Genomic DNA, 20002 nt, shown 5'->3' with positions numbered 1-20002 from the left:
AGGAGAGCTGGAGGTTGCTCTGGCTTTAACAGGCGTTAGGCAAGTGACGAGGAAGAAACTTTGAGATCTGATTTGAGTGGCCAGAGAGTTCAGACTGAGACACATCTGTACAAATCTGATCCTAACTGCAGTTCAAACCACCTCCAAATGCGATTGGGATCTAGATATGGCAAAAAAACGGATCTGGGCTGGCAGTCTGGACATAGCCTTGGTCTAATCTACACAGGAGGGCTGTACAACCCATACCCATTCATATTGAAACAAATCGAACAGGGAAAAGGTCAGATATGCCCGAAATACGAGAGAAGCTGGCAAACCTGACCAAAAAGACTAAACGAAGATGCCACGACTACAGAGACTTATGGAAGTCAGTACAGGTTTATTTTCTTGGCTTTGCCTTGCGTATTAATATGCGTAACAAAGAATTTCTCCAGTTTTCCAGCAGACTTGGAGATGAAGGGATATTCACTGAAATAGTCAAAATGAAGAAGAAAAAAAAATAATCATGTTCCAAATGCGTTGTTGAATGATTACTGTATTTGTTGATTGTTACTGCAGGAGGGCAGACATGCAACACAATTCACAGCGAATTCAAGTGAATATACAGAGAACAGGCCAGAAACCGGCTGCACAGATAAAAACAGATTAATAAAAAGCTTTTATAAAAAAAAAAAAAAAAAAGTCTGCCCTTGTATATGATGGTTTACATGAGCCGTACATGTATTTGAGAAACGCGGACAGTTGTCCTGGGAGGTATGCCTTTAAGTACAGCGGTCTGAAACTGAAGAGCGATCTCAGGCACAGGTTGTGAAATTCAAATGAAGTACTATTGAGGGGAAAAAACAAACAAACAAACAAACAGAACATAACTGATTGGAGAGAGCCTCCCCTCTCTATGACTCACTACACGCTGTGGGACCATCTGCTCTCCTGACACAGACATGCTCCCTCATCATGACCGTCACACCGGCCAACAACTACACACACGCAACCAGGATGTACACAGAGTACGAACTACTGCGCTACAGAAAGTACAGCAACAGGGGTTAAAGAATGAAAGAATGAATGAGAGGAAAAACACAAAAAGTCAATAACTTAATTTTCTCAATTATAATAAATAAAAAGGCTGAGGAAGCCTTGAAAATGTATGGAAAATATACCCATTTGTGTATGGAAAAAATAATACAGAATAATACAGAATGTTTTAGGATCCTAAAACGGAAAGGGGGGGGGGGGGTAGTAAAAGCGACGCTGAACATTTTTCCATATGAAAATCTGAAAACCTTTGTGCTTTGTGTTAAATACACCAGTAAAAACATCTGCATTCACAGGAAACACAAGCAATAGCGATCGCATTGAAACCGAGGCAGACATGAAAGGAACGACAGTACTACAGTATTCACGAAAAGTTAGGGATAAACGTCTCATCATCATCATCATTACTATTAATATGAATGCAGACTCACAGTTAATAACATAGCAGTTTAGATCAAATGTAATAGCCAAAATGAAAACGAGCAGAAACTGTCTGGAACATGGATTAAAGATTACACAGTAGGCAATTTACATTGTCTATTCAGTACAAATATAGAAGTAAGATGCAGTTACTTTTCAGATTAAAATATATTTTCATATTAACATTTTTCATGTGTACTTCTGTTGTTTTCTTTATTTAAACAGCTACAAAACCCATCGCCGTTGCCTCAAACACTCTCTGTCCGGAGCCGCGTGAGGATACCCAGGTAGTCAAACACGAACAAAGTCATTTTGCATAATATCTGCAGCCAAACCAGTATTCCTAATGTAATTCTAAGTGCCAAAAGCTTCCATGTTTCAGATAACAAAAACACAAGTTCCTTGCATTTAATGCCATTACCCTCATTTTCAGATGTGCCCTCCTACAAAAAAGCAAGAAGAGTGATTGATGCCCCCAAAAATGGACCACAACCCTCATATACATTCAAACCTCTAACCTACCAAGCTTTCAAGTAACTTTCTTTCTGCCTGTCTGTCTGTCATGGCTTGATTCGTCTGGCCTGGAGTTTCCTCCAGAAGAGGACTGGTGCATGGGATATGCCATCACAAATGCAAGCATCATCATGCCGGCCAACTGTGCCTCACCACCAATACCACCAGTACAGTGTCTGTTCAGTTCGGGGTTCAAGTCTCTTGACATCCAGCTCTCTCCTGTGTGGTTGTGTGGAGAGCTGTGTGCTCTGGCGCCCTCATGTGGACGAGGAGCAGAGTGCGATCTGCTGAACGGTTCCCAGGTCCGTCAGCAGTTGGCGGATGCGGTGTTTCAGCTGGGGCAGCCGGGCCAGAGGATCCGGGGGCTCCAGCTCCCCTGTATAGTCCAACCAACTTTCCAGAACTGGGGAGGGGGGGGAGAAAGAAAAAAGAAAAGGAAATGTCCATCAGTTTTGGTCACTAAATTAGATGTGCCAACCATGGACGCGTGGAGCTTGGACTGTGTAACCCTGAATCCACAATTTTGTCCCAACAGTACACATTTACATTGCAGACCATGTTAAATGCAGGAGTATGATTGTGTGTGTGTTTAAGGGATAAAAGCTTAAGCTGTGTTTCACTTTAATTACTGAATAGGGAAAAAATCTTTTTATTGAACCATAAAATACATTTTAATTTATACCCCCCTTTATTGTTAAAAAATAATTAAAAACATTAAAGTTATTTGCATGTTGCAACAAAACAAACCTAACCCAGGTGCTAATTGTCATGGTGATTAAAAGAAAACATGGTACTGGTGACTATGAAGTATTTATTAAATTATTATTTTATTATTTGATAAAAAATAATAATTAAAATGTTTGTTTTAATTTTTTAATTAACCATAAAATACATTTTAAATATTATACAGATTTATTTTTAAAATAATAATTTAATTTAAAACATAGAAATTACATTTTTTATAGAGATTGAGACTGCTGTGCTAGATTTGGTCAGACTTGAAGTTTTTTTCCCTTGAGAAATTTAACATCAGAATCTGTGAGATGTTAGAGCCCCCTTCAGGGTGGAATGTGCATGTGAGTGTTTTGTTAGGGCTGGTTTTGTGTTCTCTATGGAAGGACTGGAGCCTCTGTTCTCAAAAATATGCATAGACTGAGCGTTAGAGAGACAGTATATTGCACCAATACTTTGCTGTTACAAATGTGCTTGTATGAAAAAGCAAAGCACAAATACAGCAAAGATGAATCACTGTTGGTTTTGTTGCTTACCATCCAGTTCCCTCTCTATTAGGTCCATTCTGTGGCTGACTTCTTCCTGCACGGCCTCAATGTGCTCCAGCAGATTCAGCTGCCACTGCTGGTGCAGCAGGAGATCAGGATCAGGCTTGGTATCGCAGATCACAGGGTCAGGTTCTTCCTCCTTCACCTCGATCACACAGTTCTTCTCTCTCTCTGCGGCCGCCAGCAGCTTCATGCGACACTCTTGTTCCTGCCAACCCAAACATATTATGTCATTGAGGTCTGGTGCTTAAAAAGGTACTGGGTCTTAAAAGTGTATGGTGTAACCTGCACCAGTGGAATTTCTGTGGAAATAAATAAATAAATTTGTCTATTACCAGTTTTAATGCTGATTTCAATATGACATGATGTAAGACGCCTAGTTTAAGGGTTCTCTGCAGTTCACTTGCAGTATAGTTATTTCCACCCGCTCCTATCTATCCAACCGAGCTCTGCTTTTCCCAGTTAGAGACATTACCCGCCTGCTTCAACCCACAGCCTGCTGGATGTTTGCCCACAATGACCGCAGTGCTGCAAATGAACCCCCACCGTGTAGTTATTGCATGGATCACGCAGGACCTGCAGACATATGCGTCATATGTGCGTCATACGTCACCTTGTTTCCCCTAATTTTGGTCCGATTGCAAATATGTCAGTATGAGCGAAACTAAAAATCTGATTGAATGACTGAAATCTAACCGTGTATAATTCTCCTGCTTGGTACGGACAGAGAGAACCAAACTACAAGTATAAACACACCTTAAGGGTCTACTATAGACTTTTCTGTATAGGAATCACAGCCTAGCCGAGCCGAGCTGGGCGGTAATGTAGTCTAGTTATAATAAACACTGGTTATTAGCACAACTTATTAGCAAAACAAACATAATTGGTCTGCTATGGGCTGGCTTGCTGTTCTGAATGTGATGTAAAACAACATGTGATCAGCACCTACTACATGTGATATTCATGAAGGCTAGCAAACCTCTACTAGCAGGTCATAATTTCCTAGGACCTGCCATAGAAAACTCACCTTAGCGTTGCTGAAAGTGCGGTCAGCCAGCTGTAGTTTGCAGTGGTCGTACTCCAGTGGGGCACCGTATCTGTGCTCAGCAAGCTCCAGCAGATCCTCGCTGCTGCGCAGGCTGTGCTCCAACTCCGAGCCGCCACGTGTCTCCACCACCAGCCGCCGCTCCAGCGCTGGGTAGTATGTGCGCGGTTTTTGATAGCAATGCTCACTGCTGATGTAGGAGGTGTGAAAAGAGCATGGGGTCCCCACCGGAGACGGTGATTCAGGCTCAGGCTCGTCCTTTGGCTCCGATGCTTGAGGAGAGGGGGGAGAAGGCGTTGCCATTCCAGAGTCACTTGCCCATTTCCTGCGCATACCCTCGTTGGACCTCCAGGGCTGCCGCCACAATTTCAGATCTGGATGGGCTTGTGTCCTAACGGAGAAGGAAAACATGATTCTTACTAATTTGGAACCAATACAGATCTTTATATAGTCTTATGCAAATGTTTGGGCACCCCTGCTAAAATAAAGGATAAACAAAGCATACTGGGAAAAATGAGGGATTAATTAATTATTTAAATGATTTTCTCTATTAAGGACTAAGCTTAACCAGTGTCCAGCATATCACGGTAAAACCTCACTGAGCTTTAACCTACTGTAGGATGCTCATCTTGAGCTGGAGGCCGCTGAGCACCTCAAACACGCGGTGGACGTCGCCCAAGAGCTGGTGTGTGGTGGCCATTTTCTTACTGTTCTGGTGCGAGTAGTTTTCTTGCAGGAAGGACAGTCCGTACATGTGGCCACTGCTCAGCCAGTCCTTATCGTACCAGTAGCGCTGACTCTGTCTCTGAGCTAAAAATACACAAGCATGCACAAAATGACACAGAATTTCAGCACAGATGCCCCAAATGTCCCACCATGAGCACATCACACCACATGAGCACTCCACTGGCCTCATCTAAGAGAAGATGGGAGTTCTCTTGCAGCTGCAGCTCACCTGGAGGGTCCCTGCAGATGTAGCAGATGTAGGAGTCAGGCACGCTGTCCTCGTACAGGCCCATGCAAGTGCCGTGTTGCCAGCACAGACACTCATCACACTACAGATGGCAGGGAGAAAGAGCGAGAGGTTACTTCAACATCAACAGCAGCAAGATTATGTGGTCATTATATGGGAGATATAAGCAATAAATCAGTAAATGGCACGAAAAGCATTAACCATAGGGGTGAAGAAGCTAGGAAATGAGCCCACCTGGATCATGAAGTCGTTCTCCTCCTGCACCTCACACACACAACGAACTATCTCTGAGTCATGAGCCACCACCGTCTCCACGCCCTGCTCGGAGAGGGATGTGTTGAGGTCCAGCCCCACCTCCGACTCCTCCTCACTCCACAGGGGGCTTTCTGTGGACCAGTCACTGCCACTGTCCTCACCTGTAGAACAGGAGAGCGAAGGGAAAAAAACAACCCAATAGTATTCAGATGGAGACCATGTTTGTGTGTTTTTTTTTTTTATAGGTCTTCTAATCAATACACACACGTGTACACACACACACACACACACACACACACACACACACACACACACACACACACAGTGACCCAAAGTAAAAAGAGCAAAGCTGAAAGCAGAGATGAGAAGACATGACCCACAAAAAGCCACAAGTAGACAAAGGATGGCCAAATTAAGCCCAGATTAAAGAACATAATGAGACTAAAGCAGAGAGAAAGTAAAATGACTGATCTGATTGGAGAAGGAGCTGTGTGTTTGGTACCCACCGTCATCCAGCTCCTGTTCGGGGCAGTGTGCAGCGTAGGAGCAGTGTTTGTGGGAGAGGGGCAATTTGAGCGACAGTTTCAGATTGCAGGGGGAGGGGCTAAAGCCAGTGCTCTTCTCACTGCTGTGAGAGTCTGTCAGAGGAAGGGAGAGCAGACGCCACACAGCGTTAGGACACAGATACACACACACACACACACACACACACACACACACACACACACACACACACACACACACATACACACACATACACACACATACACACACATACACACACATACACACACACACACACAGCAGTGTTCTACAGGGGGGGGATCCAACTGCTAACATTGTTAGTAATGAGCGAAAGCTAGCACTGGCCAGTAAGCACGACAAAAATGACAACACACCAACTTATCACCACAAACCCCATTAGGTGTAACCCTTAACGACCGGCTTACTAAAGTAAAACCTTACGCATTTTGGCTGCGAGCTATATTTGAGTGTGACTGTTCAATTAATTGGAGATTGAGAGATTAAAAGTGAGTGTGTGCTAATAAGCTATTTCCCTGAAAGCCACATTGGGAGGACAAGATGTCCTTACAAAGACGCCCTTATAAACTTCAAATTCATCTGGCAATTCATAGGTGCAAGTTTCACCATCATTGTGCCATGCTGACCCGCATCGTGGTCATTACTACTGCGGGCTTGGCACGCTGCTAACTGCAGTACGTAACTCGGGCGAAGCTGGCAGGTTAACGCTCTGGAGAACTGTGTATCGCTGCGTCTTATTAGTTTAAAAGCTGGTAATGTTACGTCAGTCCACATCCTTCTTTCACTTTGTATAACTTCTGTATCACTCAGCTCGTCCAGAAAAGCGTGTCCTTTAGGGATGGTCTGGTAGTCGAATTTGCTTCTCCACGCTTAAAGAATAAACAGTCAACCTTAAGAATGTAGGGAAAAAAAAATTACTTACACTTAAATCCTGCAGTGAACGTAACGCTGAAGGAAGGCTTCAGAACTATAACTCCCCGGGCCCATGTAATATGTAATAGCGTGTTATACGTGAGTTATACCTCCTGACTGTAGGGGGAGCCCAGGATTAAGAAATGGCAATTTTCTATAGTGTTGCTTTAAGTCATATATTTATTAAAGCCTGAGGTAAGCAGTAAAATATTTAAAAGTTAACTTTTAAACCTGATGCAACGTTTAGGTATTTTAAGCAGTAATAAATGTTTTAGTTTTACAAACATTTATTTTACAAATAATATTTGAAAGGCATTCCTTCGGTTCTATGTGTTTAGTTATATTACTATATTACTTCCCTCTCACAAATGGTTCCATGCAATGTCCTAATTTATCACTTTTTAATTTACTTATTTATTTATATATTTTTGACTGCATATTTTATATCGCATTTCAGCCAAAATATATTAAGCAATGTATTTTGTCCATATGGCCCAGCCTTCACTGCTTACATTTTAATGCTTAGTGCACTTACAGGGTACCTCAGGGGGACTATATGACATTAGGTGGAACTAACATTAGACTATCTATTCAAAATTAATGAACAGAAACCTAGCGTTAAGCATTTGGGAGAGTTTTCGTTGCCTTTTCCTTTTGTACCGAACTTATACCGAGCAGTGATGCCCAAGACATGGTGTAAACCGCCCTGTAACTTCTAGTGCCCTAACCGCTAACAGTTAATCAAGCTAGTAGAGGATTTAAACTGTAGGTATTTAGTTCTGCCCTGCTAAGGAACATTCTTGTTTATTCTTGTTTATAAAAAAAACAAAGAAAAAAAACACCCGCTTCACAACCAAATTAATTGCGCTCTTAGACACCAGACTGAAACCCCTCAGAATTTTAATCAGTGGTCCTAAAATAGGCTACCCAGGACCCACAGTGAAGAACAAAAGGCTTTAGCTAAAAAAAAAAAAAAACCACCACAAGTCCTAAAACACAGAAAGGATTCCAGCAGCAAAGCACTAATGTTAATGACTTGTGACAATACATCAAGTTAAAGGACATTTACGATCACATATCAAAATAACGCTTCTGAAAAAAGATTACTTCTAAATCCACAGATACAGCCTGACGTGCGCGTGTGTGTGTGTGTGCGCGTCTTTGCAGAGCCTGTAGGTACAGCAGAAAAGCACAAGGGTGCCAGAAAATATACAGAGCAGCCACATGTTTCTTACAGCCCAAACCGTCTTACCTGACTTAGACTTCTTTTTCTTCTTCTTCTTTTTCTTCGACTTGATGCAGAAGAAATCCCTTTGTCTCCTCTCTCGCCGCTTCTCCCTTTCTGTAGAGAGATGAGGGGGAGAAAGAAAAGAGATGCAATTCTAAGCGCTTTCCATCACATCCTGAGCAGTTAGCTGAGAGGCTTCGCCCGGCACTAGATGTGACGAAGGAGATGCTCTCCTGTACCTGTTTCCATGGCGACCCAGTCTCTGTCGTCATGGAGGGAGCGGTTGGCGTGCTGGTTCTCTTTGCTTCGCTCGCAGTGGGAGGAACTGCGCTGACGATGCACACCGTTGGCAGTAGGGGGCGATGGAGTGTGGCCAGACTTGCTGTCACTTAGTGGAGATGGAGTGTCTGTGGGAGGGAGAAGTGAGAGAGTGGAAGTGAGAGTGAGAGAGAATTATTTTTGAGCAAATAAATAAATAAATAAATAAATAATTTTAAAAAATAAAAAGGTAACATTTAGTGGATCGGTTTCTATTGGACAAGCAGACATTATGGTTAACGTGGTCTTGATTGGAGGGGGAAAAAACAACAGCACAATTCTGTGCAATGAATTGATGAGCAGTAAACCTAAAAACTATTTGGAGTACAATGAACAGGAAAACAATTTGTCAGGAGAACAAATCCTATAATGAAAACACATAAAGCAAAGCGCATAATTCCCCTACAGTTGGGAAGTGTTTGCACTTTCAGCCACCTCTAAAGAACACATATTCAAAACAAACAAACAAAAAAAACAACAAATCAAATAACTAAAAATTAATTATTAATTAATTAAAAATTGCCATCGGCTGTAAAGAATTCAGTAGTGAGAACCTGCCCAGTTTATTTAATCCCTCTTTTGCAATGTACAAAATCCTGAAACTGATGCTAAAACGTTTTCATCCCAATGCTACGTCCCCACCCAAAGAGGAATCTGACCTAGTGATGCAGAAACCGTGCGGCGCCTGCGAGGGGTCTCTTGGCAGTGGGGCTGCCGGTCCGAGCCTCTTGACTGGGCGCTGCGTGTGGGGCTCAGGTCGCACTGTGAGTGGTAGTACTTCATGTGGTAGTGTAGAAGGGAGGCCTTGCGGAAGGACTTTGTGCAGCCAGGGATCTGGCACTTAAACGGGTTGTGGTCCAGCTCAATGGAGAGGATGGGTGGCGGCTGGTTTTTAATGACCCTGTACACTGTTTGAGGGAGACAGAGGAGAAAGAGTGTTACTTGAGAATGTATGTACAGTACTGTGTGCAAGTTTCTGAACTGTAAATAATACCAGACTCGAAAAGAACTTGAAAGAAACACTTTCTGACCAGATAAAGAGCTTATGCGTTTACTGCTGGTTACTGCTTAACAGTCCTTAATTCTTTTGTTTCATATGATTCGCTCTCTGTTGCTTTTATCAAGAGGACATGGTGCATTTAACCTGCTCCCAAAAGCATCCTGATTGGGTAAACCAGCCAATTATTGTTGTTGTTTATTTATTTATTTATTTTTTAAAAACATAGCGGTACAGATCAATCAGTTGCTTTAAGTATCTCTATTTTAATGAAACCTGGGTTTTTATGCAGTGATATCAGGGAAAAGATCTAAAGACCCTGGATGTCAGTGAGTAATTTTTACCAATAATATTTGGGTTTTGATCACAGATGCTGCCCTTAAACAATATTTGAACAGAATGCATACATTTATATTTTCAATGAATTTCCTAGCAAATTGAACAGATTTGTGAGTGTGTGAAGGGGCAAGTGCAAAGAGTAAAAGGGAGAGAGTGGGCATACTTACAGGGTTCCCTGCTGTACTTGTTGGTGGTTGGAAGGTGGACTTGCCTCTGGATCAAAGCTGCTGAAGAAAAATAAATGAGTATACTGAACTGAATATAACATTTTATCATATCACTGCTCTAAAATGAAATTTTTACAACCACATTTGGGTGTAGATGATTGAAGCAAACACACACACTCACACAAAAACTCACTCACACAAACATACCGAGATCAGCTGTGGGCCCAGACTCTCCTGTAGGGTTAGGGCTCTCTGCATGAGCTGGTTGATTTTGGCCATCGTTATCATCTGAGGATTTTTGGACGGAATCTGGTTTAGCAGGCAGGATCTGTGACCGACTGGTTCTGTCTGTATGGGCGTCACATACAATTGTCAGATATTAAGCCATGCTAATTAACAATAAGCAGTGTGCGGGAGGACTAGTGACGGTGAGAAAATGAAAAGGGGGAGGAAAAAAAAAAAAAAAAAACCCTAACGGAGAGGCTGCATGTTATGACCTGTGCTTGAGTTGGCTCTGCTCCTCTTGGACGGAGGCGTTTGTCCTGAGGATGCGCGTCTCTTCCTCAGTTCTGGCACGCTCTGCCTTTCTGCGTCTTTGCCTGCAAAAGACACACAAGCCAACATAAAGCATGAGTCAGGGAGGGAAACAGACGTGCTGCAATCATATTGGAGCCTGGAGCAGATACCCGGGCTCGGCATGCGGTTTCTGTTGGACCCTTCAGAAATGCCCTTTACCCTCTCTGCTCCCCAGGCACTGAAGTTGGCTGCCCACTGCTCTGGGTGTTCACTACCACAGATGGCACATAGTACAGTGACAAGTTCTTGCACCTTTGCTGTATTTATTTATTCATTTCTTTTAAACCAACGCTACATTTGCTCCATGACTGGAGTGGAGTTGAACGCATGCAATAACTAAAATTGCCCCGTATTTGCCAACCACAGCCGTAACACGTAGTTTTATACTAAGATTCAGTGTGTGATGCTGTACTGTGGTGAGTATATGATAACGTGGTAGAATTAGGTTCAGTACTTCTGTATTGTTTATGGTAGATGTGCCAGTAAGCAGTTCCACCTTTTGTTTTGACTGGGTGTGCAGCACTCAACAGCTAAATTAGTTGTTCAGCTAATTAAGTCGCTTGAAAAGTGTGGTAATAAGGCCAGCTTATTAAGTTACACAGCTTATTAAATAAGGCCAGCATTAGTTGTTAGTTGTGCAATCCTGAGCGTTTACCCTTACCATATGTTTTTGACCTTGATATACTGGATTGTCTCACTGCCTGCCTTAAATAAATTAGGGGTGTAATGGTGCATGTATGCGTACTGAACTGCCACGGGGCGGTTAGGTGCATGCAGTCGGATGGAGAACACATAGTGCGCACTAGTAGCAAGTAAATATGGCAAATTCACAAGCAGGCTTGTGTTACACCAAAACACCCCTACTGTACAAGGATCCCACAAACTTGCCTGGCTCTGCATTATTACGATTTGGCCGCAAAATTCACCTTGACATTCAGTTCTGATACCAGGGCTATTTTCAGTAAAAGAACCTTTTCAGTAAAAGAACCTCAGTATCATGAGGAGGAGGTTACACACACACCCAGCGCAGTACTGGTACAGATTTCTATCTTGGGGATGAGTCTTAAACAAATGAGTTAGTCATCACACCCTCAAAAACACTTGAAGTGTGAAGTCAGTGTAACTGTACTCAAAACAGGCAGTTCAAGCTTACCTTCAGCCATTTTGCCCCTTGTCCTCCTGGCAAGGCCAAGGCTAGCTTCTGACTCTTCATCTTTCTCCTGTTTCTCCTCGTTGCTCTCATGAGTGCCATTCTGAAGTACGTCTGCTTTCTCTTCCTCGGCTTCTCCATTTACCTCTCTAACCTCTACCTCCCTGTTCTCTGGTACTATGGCCTTCTCTTCTCCAGTGGGCAGCTTCTCCTCTCGCTCTGCAGACCCGTTCACCCTCTCTGTCACTTCGCTCTTGTCCGCTGTGCCGTTCTGAAGCTTCCCGGATTCTTCGACCACTCTACCGTTTTCTGCTTCCGAGTCACTGTGCCCATCATGGTCTGAAGTGCTATGGCGGGTGCCATTGCTCCTGCTGGTGCCGTTCTCTTTGGCCTTACAGTGTTTCACCGGCGGGCCGCCCCGCTTTTGGCTTTGCGGTGCAGACTTGCCGTTAGCGTTCTATACATCAAAAAGAGTAGAGAGCCAATCACTGAAATGTATTTGAAGAAACTGCATACACTGTATCAAGCACGGCATTCTCATACAAAAACACATTAGTACCACGTCTAAAATACTATACAAATATAATAAAAACAATAATAGTAATAATATTAATTTAAAAATCTTAATTTTAATAGTATAACATTTGACGCACTGCACTTCACTTCACTTAATCCAATTCTGCTTTCTTTGGGGGAAAAATACTAAAACATTCAGGTAATCAGTGTTTCTGACAATATCCATGATATGCACTGTAGTAATGTAACTGATCACAATATCGCTGCCACTGCCACATTCCCCATCCCTATTTGGGTAATGTCCTATTCTTAAAATAGTACTGTGGGGTGATCTCCATTTTTGCACACTTTATGGATATTTAGTTCCTCATACAAAACGTCATACGAGACATCATCTACATCATCCATGTAAAATAAAATAAATTAATTAATTAAGCTTAATAATTGGTTGTGCGACCGAACGCTTCCTATAACTGGAGATCAGTCTTTCACATTTACATGGAGAAATTTTGGCACACTCTTCTGCAAGCAGACTTGCTTTCATTCAGCCTCACTGGAGGGTTTTTGAGCACTAACAGCTTGCTCCAAGGTCCTGCCACAGCATCTCAACAGGGCTAAAGTCAGAACTAATCTTTTTTTTTTTTTTTTTTTTATAAAGGCAGTGTGTATTTACAAATACACTTTGCTCTTCATCTGAATACAAAATTACTACGTATATAGATGCTACAAATAGACAATAACTATGCCTTACTGTCTTATCTCCATACATGTAGAGAGAGAGGAGATTCTCACCTCCTTCCTGAAGGGCTTAATTTTTATTCCCTTCACAGTCTTGACGACACCGTCGAAAAACTTCACTGTGTAGAAATCTGAGACAAGATACAAAAGCAAGGCCATCAAATGTCCTGCCAGAGCCAGCCATCAAATTTCAGAAAAATCATACACGCAAGCACATCAGGACATTAAGGGCCGACAACTAACCATCTTTGTCGTGAGAGAGGATCTTAGCAGGGTAGTAGCGGCAGTCTGACCAGCTGGCTAGAACCTTTTGGTTAATATGAAACCCCTGAAAGAAACCAAACACAAGCGTTACTGTGATTACTCTGTTACCAGAGTCTGCTCATCTGAAAAATTCAATTCTGCATAATGCAGTGACAGTACAAAATGAGTCACCGGGGATGCGTGATCATGCAGGCCCTGTCGCCGGAGCTGGACGCGCTCCACAGGCCGCAGATAGGGACTGTTCCAGTCAAACCACTCGTCGTAGCGATGGCTCCACTGCCGGTAGTGAATCAGGACCTTCTCGTCATCATAGTCAATCTTCTCTATGTTGGCCACATACCTTATTATACAAAAATAAATAAATAAATATTAGAAATAATTATATTAGAATATATTAAAAATGAGGTTTTAGGTTAAATCTTGAGTCGTTTTCACCCTTGTTGTGATTTGTTTGGTCAGATGTGAGTACAGTAATCACGCTCGGATGCACCGAGACCCTTGAGAGGAGGTGGTCTTGGTCTGGTCCCACACAAACTCTGGAGTTTTTGTGGTTTTTTGTGGTGAGAACATGATCTGATCAGGTTCACTCCGCAAGTTTAAGCTAAACAACTCCCATTAGCCATTTAACCTGGTATGCTGCCCAGATTTACTACAGCTGTGCACAAACGCCAACTCTGCCATTGCTTCATGTTAAATTACACAGAAATATTCACTTTTTTACTTTCTTGCTCCTGCCCCAGACTGGTCTGAGAAATAAGTGGAAAGAACGTTCTGATGTGGTTTGGTGTAACACATTGTAGTGAGCTTGAATTTTTACCTGTGTGAAAACAAACCAAAGAGAAAAACGCTCCAACTTTTCTCGTTTACTGATTTGGACCAGAGCAAACCAAGTATGGGCGTGGAAACACCCTAAGACTATTTTTGCAACTGATAATGATAATATAATTATATAATTACATCCTAATAAACATTTAACATTTTAAATATCCTACAAAAATATAACACAAATAAACAAAGCCGACATACCAGCTCATTCACAGAATGGGCTCTACTTGGTCATTTGGCTTAAAACCAAAACGTTCCCACACCGGAGCTAAGGAATGCGGCTTTGAAACCAAGTGCATCTAGACTTACTCCTTCCAAACTTACTGGCTGGGATTAAGCAGGAAAAATAGCAATTAGCCTCAAGTAACATGTCTTCGCCTGTCATAGTCCGCTCGGTATGTATGGAGGCATTGTTACTGATGCACTGGTCTTTTCCTTGGATGGCGCTACTCACAGACTCAAACCCCGCCTCCAACAGAGCGGATGGGAGAACAGCGGGACTGTCTGAAATCTTGGGGACGTTCATTTTTATGTAAACAAAAATGCGAGCAATATCGAGGTCAGCACAAATTATGGAGGTTGTGTCCACACATTGTACGATAAGTTGATAACGTAGTTGTCATGATAGGCCTAACATCCCCTACTGGCATGAGAATGTCTTGATTACAGCATGTCTTGATTACTACTTCTGATTTAGCATAAACACAACAGCAATAAGCACGGCTGAGGAGACCAGCTGAAGTGCTTGTGGCCACGGTTTGTACAGACTGCTACTGACACAGCATCCCATACAGCCGTATACTGTTTATTTGGGTACTGCTGCGTGCGGAAACACTGTGTAATGTGTGGTGCATTTCCCCCCCCCAACTATACTAAATTCAGCAAATAAACAGTGACTTTGAGAAACTTCGAGAGTTGCATGGAATTAGACCAGGGCCTCCTAAAACCTCTGCATAAGAGTTTTTGCATCACAGGATTTAGAGGAAAGCAAATGGCTGTGCTGGTGGTTTAGAATGCTGAAGAGGGTGAAGGCCTCTGGCAGCTGCGCCAGACTCTCTAAGAGAGTGGAAGAAGGGGGGGCAATGGAGAGAGGGAGACCAAGACGGTCATGAGAGATGAAGTAGATAACAGTAAGTTTAAGGAGAAAAAGAGACAAAGTAACCCATACCAGTTCTTCAGGCTGTCCCGGGCCTCCAACGGTGCCCCCACCTCGAATGTGATCCCTTGACGGTGAGGAGGAGTCTTGGTCATGCTGGATGCTTCACACCAACCTAGAGGACAACGAAGCCATTGATCAGCTACGCATCCTTTCACTTAATGTTGATTCACAATTTACATTCAGGGCTAATGTTGTTTTGCTTATGCTCTTAAACTTACACACACACACACACACACACACTCCACCATAGACCATCAGCCTCAAAACGTACTGGAGAAATGTGCTTTATTTTTTATTTTTAATTACATGTCATGTAGACCTATAAATAAATAATTACTACATTTAACCAAGGCATATCTTACCGGGGGTGTCTCGTGATTTGTGTACTTTATCCATTACTGCTTAAATGTAACTATACGTAGTTACATAACGGTGTATAATTACACCCCATTTACATTCTGAAACCAACAGGTTCGATTCTGCACTTATTTCCATATATTTTGTCAAGAAATGTCATAAACAAGGCAAATGTAAAAATCTCTGCAGAACAAAACTGAATGGAAACAACAGTCCTTTAGATTTACGATCATTAAACTTTTCTACTTTCAAACATAAGGGTGATGTCAGCTGAAAGTTTAGAACCTGCACTTTTAATATAAAACCCAGTAAATCATGACTGGACAATAATTTCTAGTATGTTATTGTGAAATATGAATTAGACTGACATTATAATTGGATCGGAATCAAAAAAACTTTAGAGTCAATATCAACTATCAAGTGACACAGCTCTACATTACTCAGTATGGCATTACTTCTCAATCCAATTTATGGTTCTCTCTGCTCAAGGCACTTCCGATCCAACTCATTCGCTAATTAAAAATTCTTGAACTGAATGACAGCAGAGAACGTACTGAACTATGCAGGTTCCTCCAGGATCTGGAATTGGCCCACCACAATAAGTAATCACTTCATCTGCAGGCTTTTGTCAGATCATGTATTACTATGTTAAGTTTTTATTATGGTAAAGGGCAGCATTTCCAGCTGTCCCCTCTTTCAGATATATCTATAACGTTTTGAAATAGTGCTGAAAAACAGCAGAACTGAAATTATAATTATAACACTGCCTGCAGGTTTTGTGACGTCTGTTAGAACCTCCAAACTCAGGTAGGTCAGGAAACCCTAAATCAGTGCACAGGAAGAATGTCTAGTCATCATGACTGAGCACAAGACTGTCCCATAAAGAACAACTGAGCTCTTTTGCACCCTCTAGCGACCAGGCCATCATCCTGCGTTTCCTGAGAAACCTGCCCCAGTTACCCTGCACTTATAATCATAAAGCTTCTGAAGATGGTCTGATTTCTTTCTCCTATATGTTTACTTTACAGACAAGGACAGACCCTAGAATCAGCACTGCTCCTCTGAAAACCTTTATGAATATGGGCTTGAACTTCAAATCCCATAATCAGGGGCTGCAGCTCCTTAAAAGCAGTCTTTAGACAAGGACAGGTGGGGGTGACCAACGGTAGATAACAAAGCAGTACAGCCCTTAGAAGCAGACGATCACAGACAAAACTAAACTAACGTCAAAAAAGGCAGTTTTATAGGAAAACCTTTCCGCGACTTCAGTGTATGGCAACATATTAAAACCCTCTCAATAGCCATCGGTTTCACACACTGGACAGTTAACGGATGTACTATTCAACACCATTCGGTCCAAAAAGTTGCAAATCCCTCCAAAAACTTCGGATATTGGGAGCAAACGGGACATTACAGTACAGCAGAGGTGGGCAATATGACCTTATTTCATTGTACTGTGATAAATCGTGATATATCGTGATACACAGTATGCTTTTCTAAGCTGATTCAACTACATGTTTTTTACAAACTGTGTAATTAGTCTGGTTGAACTGGATAAAGTGCAGCACATATTCAATAATAAAAAAAAAATCACTACTAAATAGGATAGTTAAATATCTGTGACTACTGAGGCATTCTGTCTACCATGATAAACATTGTGGATCATGAAAATCTCTTTAAAAATCAAGGATTTTATTTTTAAAATAACTAAATATTTTTTTACCATATCACCCAGCCCTACAGTACAGCATGACAGCCTTGAATAATTAGCCAAAATATGCAATATGATGCAATAACACAGCAGCTCAATAGTTCGCGTCGGGTAATAGTCCCAGGAAATTCGGCACATTTCAGCAGTTTTCTTGATTTCCATGTTTTGCCGACTTTCCAGGATGCCAGAGAACCCTGAGCAAGGACAGCAGGGGAGAGCAGGGAACCAAAGGCTGGTCTATATTTATACTGCTTATTTGGCTAAAAACAAAAAGTAACAGAATTAACAACATTGTAATAATTGCATTATAATTAATGCATAAAATCCCCCATGTGTATATTTATTTAATGTGTAGTAAATATGTATGAAAAAAGCACTAATATGACAGAAGTATTGATATAAGGGATGCAGCATTACAATATGGTCAATATCGTATTGCTATGCGCTGCCATGCTTATTACTAACACTGCCGAGTAACGGGCAGGGTAGAGGCTGGTAAAAAGGAGGGGGGGGGGGGGGTGATGTCCAGCCTCTCAGAATCATACACCTACACTCCGTTCACTGGCTTTACTGAATTCAGCACATTCAGTAATAAAAACAGACCCAGACAGCTCGACTGGTTTAAATGACACCTGATAACGAGAGCAGATCGCCTCGCTTCTGCTTAAAACGCGGTCTTCAGCGTCGCCGCGAGCGTCGTTTCATAACTGGCTCCTCAGACCCGAGCCAATCAGATCCTCTCCTCCCGGTGACGCGCCGCCGCTCGGGCCGCCAGTCTCGTGTATCGTCACGTTCAGGCGAGTCCAAGCGGACTGTGCTGGGCGGAACCGATACAAGTCCATTAAAATGCACATTAGTCTAAAATAATTAGAAAACAAGCCGCGGAGAGGCAGTTCTGACCGGGTTTCCTATAACCGTAGGAGCCGCCGGAGCGGCGTGACGCAAATGGCGCGCAATACGTTTCCTCTTCGTTGTTTACCTTCTTGACACGGCGCCTCATCCTCGCTAGCTGACCGCATAACGAATCTCGTTCGCGAAACTTCACACGCGAACTGCTTTTCGTGCACGTAAAGTCGGAGAAAATCCGCTAGATGATGGGAGAAATGGTAAACAAGAGCTTTCAACTTTTCCCCCACTTTCGCAGACAGACCGAAGAAACGTGGGAGCAACGTTGTCAGCGAACATGCAGCGAGCTGCTCGGTAGCGAGGTCCGCACACGCCAAACAAACCCCGTAATCACATAAGCTGAAGGCTGTGTGGGTATAAAGTAACGTTGTGGGAAATATTGAAAAATGTGTATGAATTCATATCGCCATTATGTGGAACTTGGTCTATTTAGACGATTCACATTGTTCGCATGCCCACCACGATGCCTACGGTTATCGAAACAGCTGATTGGCCAAGGTCCCTGACGGACGCTGATTCCAGCTCTCTGATAGGTCCATAGATCTGTCAGTCAAAGCGCGATTCCTCAGCGGCCTCCTTTCGGCCTACTCCTCGCTGCATGGCACTACCGTAATTATGGCTCGGGAAGGCGAATGCCAACTTCACCTAAAGTCCTTTGAACATATAGAAAACTGAACATGCATTTTAAGCCATTTTGCACCGAACAATACGCCACTGACCGTCAAAACTCCCGCCGAATGCGTTTTCGTCCCCGGCGGTGTATTTAGTGCCCGTTAGCATCAGATGAACACATGTACTGAAGACAAGTTTCGTTTAATCACAACAGCATCACCACCAAACACCACGAATTCCGCGTCAACCTCCTGTTTAAGACTTCCTCGTGTGTCGTCGGGATATAACCACAGAGACGTTTACCTGTCTGTGCAGAGAATTTCACTCCCAGGCTCCGGTGAACAGTCGTAGGAGCGCGCGGAGTCCTTCAGGTCTCATGCTGCTTCTCCACGCAGTTTGTTTTCTCCGGCTCAGCCAGGCCGGTGCTTACGAGGCGCCGCGCCTTCTGCGCATGCGCGCTGCTCTTAGGCTTTCGGTTGGCTCTCGGTCCTCAACTGACAGAACATGCTAGACCTTTAACTACTTCGTCAACTCACAGGGCTCGCTCGATGTTATTTAATCACCTGTAAGATTGCTTAGACAGGTGATCAGAACAGAACAGCATATGGCGACGATCCGCCACGAGCTCCCAGAGCAGCTGCATGTTTCATTGGTGTGGATTCTGCAGTATCTGGAAGTGCACTGGAAGGATGGACACACTAGTCAAAGATCTCGCAGGTCGTGTTTGTGTGTCGATGGCAGTACAGCATATGAGCACCTGAGCACCACTGAAATACTATATTCACAATAGCGCGACATAATATAGTAAACGCCATTGAATCCTTTCTTGACTGTCCTCACAAACACGGCCACCTCGGTACCTGAGGAGCAGTTGGGGGTTAGGTGTCCTGCTCAGGGACCCCTCAGCTGTTCCTCTGTTTTATCCGTAAACAGTGAACAGCTTTGATTCAGGACTATTTCTCTATTACATGCAAAGATCAACGGCGTTGTACATGCGTGACACCACCAGGGGGCAGTATATTCCAGCTGGTTGGGCTATAACTAAACCACAGCCTGGAATAGTGAGGTGTTGAGCTAGATTATCTAATAAAACAGATACAGCAGAGCTTCCCAAAGTCAGCCCCTGAGACCCCAAAGTACCTGTTGTTAAAGGGGGATGGAGT

At 43.0% G+C, this 20002-nt stretch overlaps 1 protein-coding gene across 3 annotated transcripts; it reads right to left on the bottom strand.

The window, feature by feature from the left end:
* Positions 1 to 1095: 1095 nt before the first annotated feature.
* Positions 1096 to 19273, bottom strand: phf20b (PHD finger protein 20, b). Of its 3 annotated transcripts, none has more exons than XM_072696744.1 (19): positions 19143 to 19273; positions 15263 to 15365; positions 13441 to 13609; positions 13249 to 13333; positions 13060 to 13136; positions 11755 to 12208; positions 10523 to 10624; positions 10233 to 10373; positions 10026 to 10085; positions 9182 to 9430; positions 8444 to 8611; positions 8229 to 8318; positions 6028 to 6159; positions 5501 to 5682; positions 5249 to 5348; positions 4908 to 5103; positions 4276 to 4684; positions 3237 to 3456; positions 1096 to 2371 (listed from the first exon to the last, which is right to left on the bottom strand). In XM_072696744.1, exons 2-19 carry the CDS (start codon positions 15343 to 15345, stop codon positions 2226 to 2228), a joined length of 3063 nt encoding a protein of 1020 aa, XP_072552845.1. In that variant the 5' UTR covers positions 15346 to 15365; positions 19143 to 19273; the 3' UTR covers positions 1096 to 2225. The 3 variants fall into 3 exon arrangements, with proteins under 3 accessions (XP_072552845.1, XP_072552846.1, XP_072552847.1); XM_072696745.1 differs by having other exon boundaries at positions 10026 to 10082; positions 19143 to 19272; XM_072696746.1 differs by lacking the exon at positions 6028 to 6159 and having other exon boundaries at positions 19143 to 19272.
* Positions 19274 to 20002: the final 729 nt, after the last annotated feature.

The sequence above is a fragment of the Salminus brasiliensis genome, chromosome 14 (assembly GCF_030463535.1).
Source record: "Salminus brasiliensis chromosome 14, fSalBra1.hap2, whole genome shotgun sequence".
NCBI lineage: Eukaryota > Metazoa > Chordata > Actinopteri > Characiformes > Bryconidae > Salminus > Salminus brasiliensis.
This window is presented reverse-complemented; position numbering and strand designations above follow the sequence as displayed.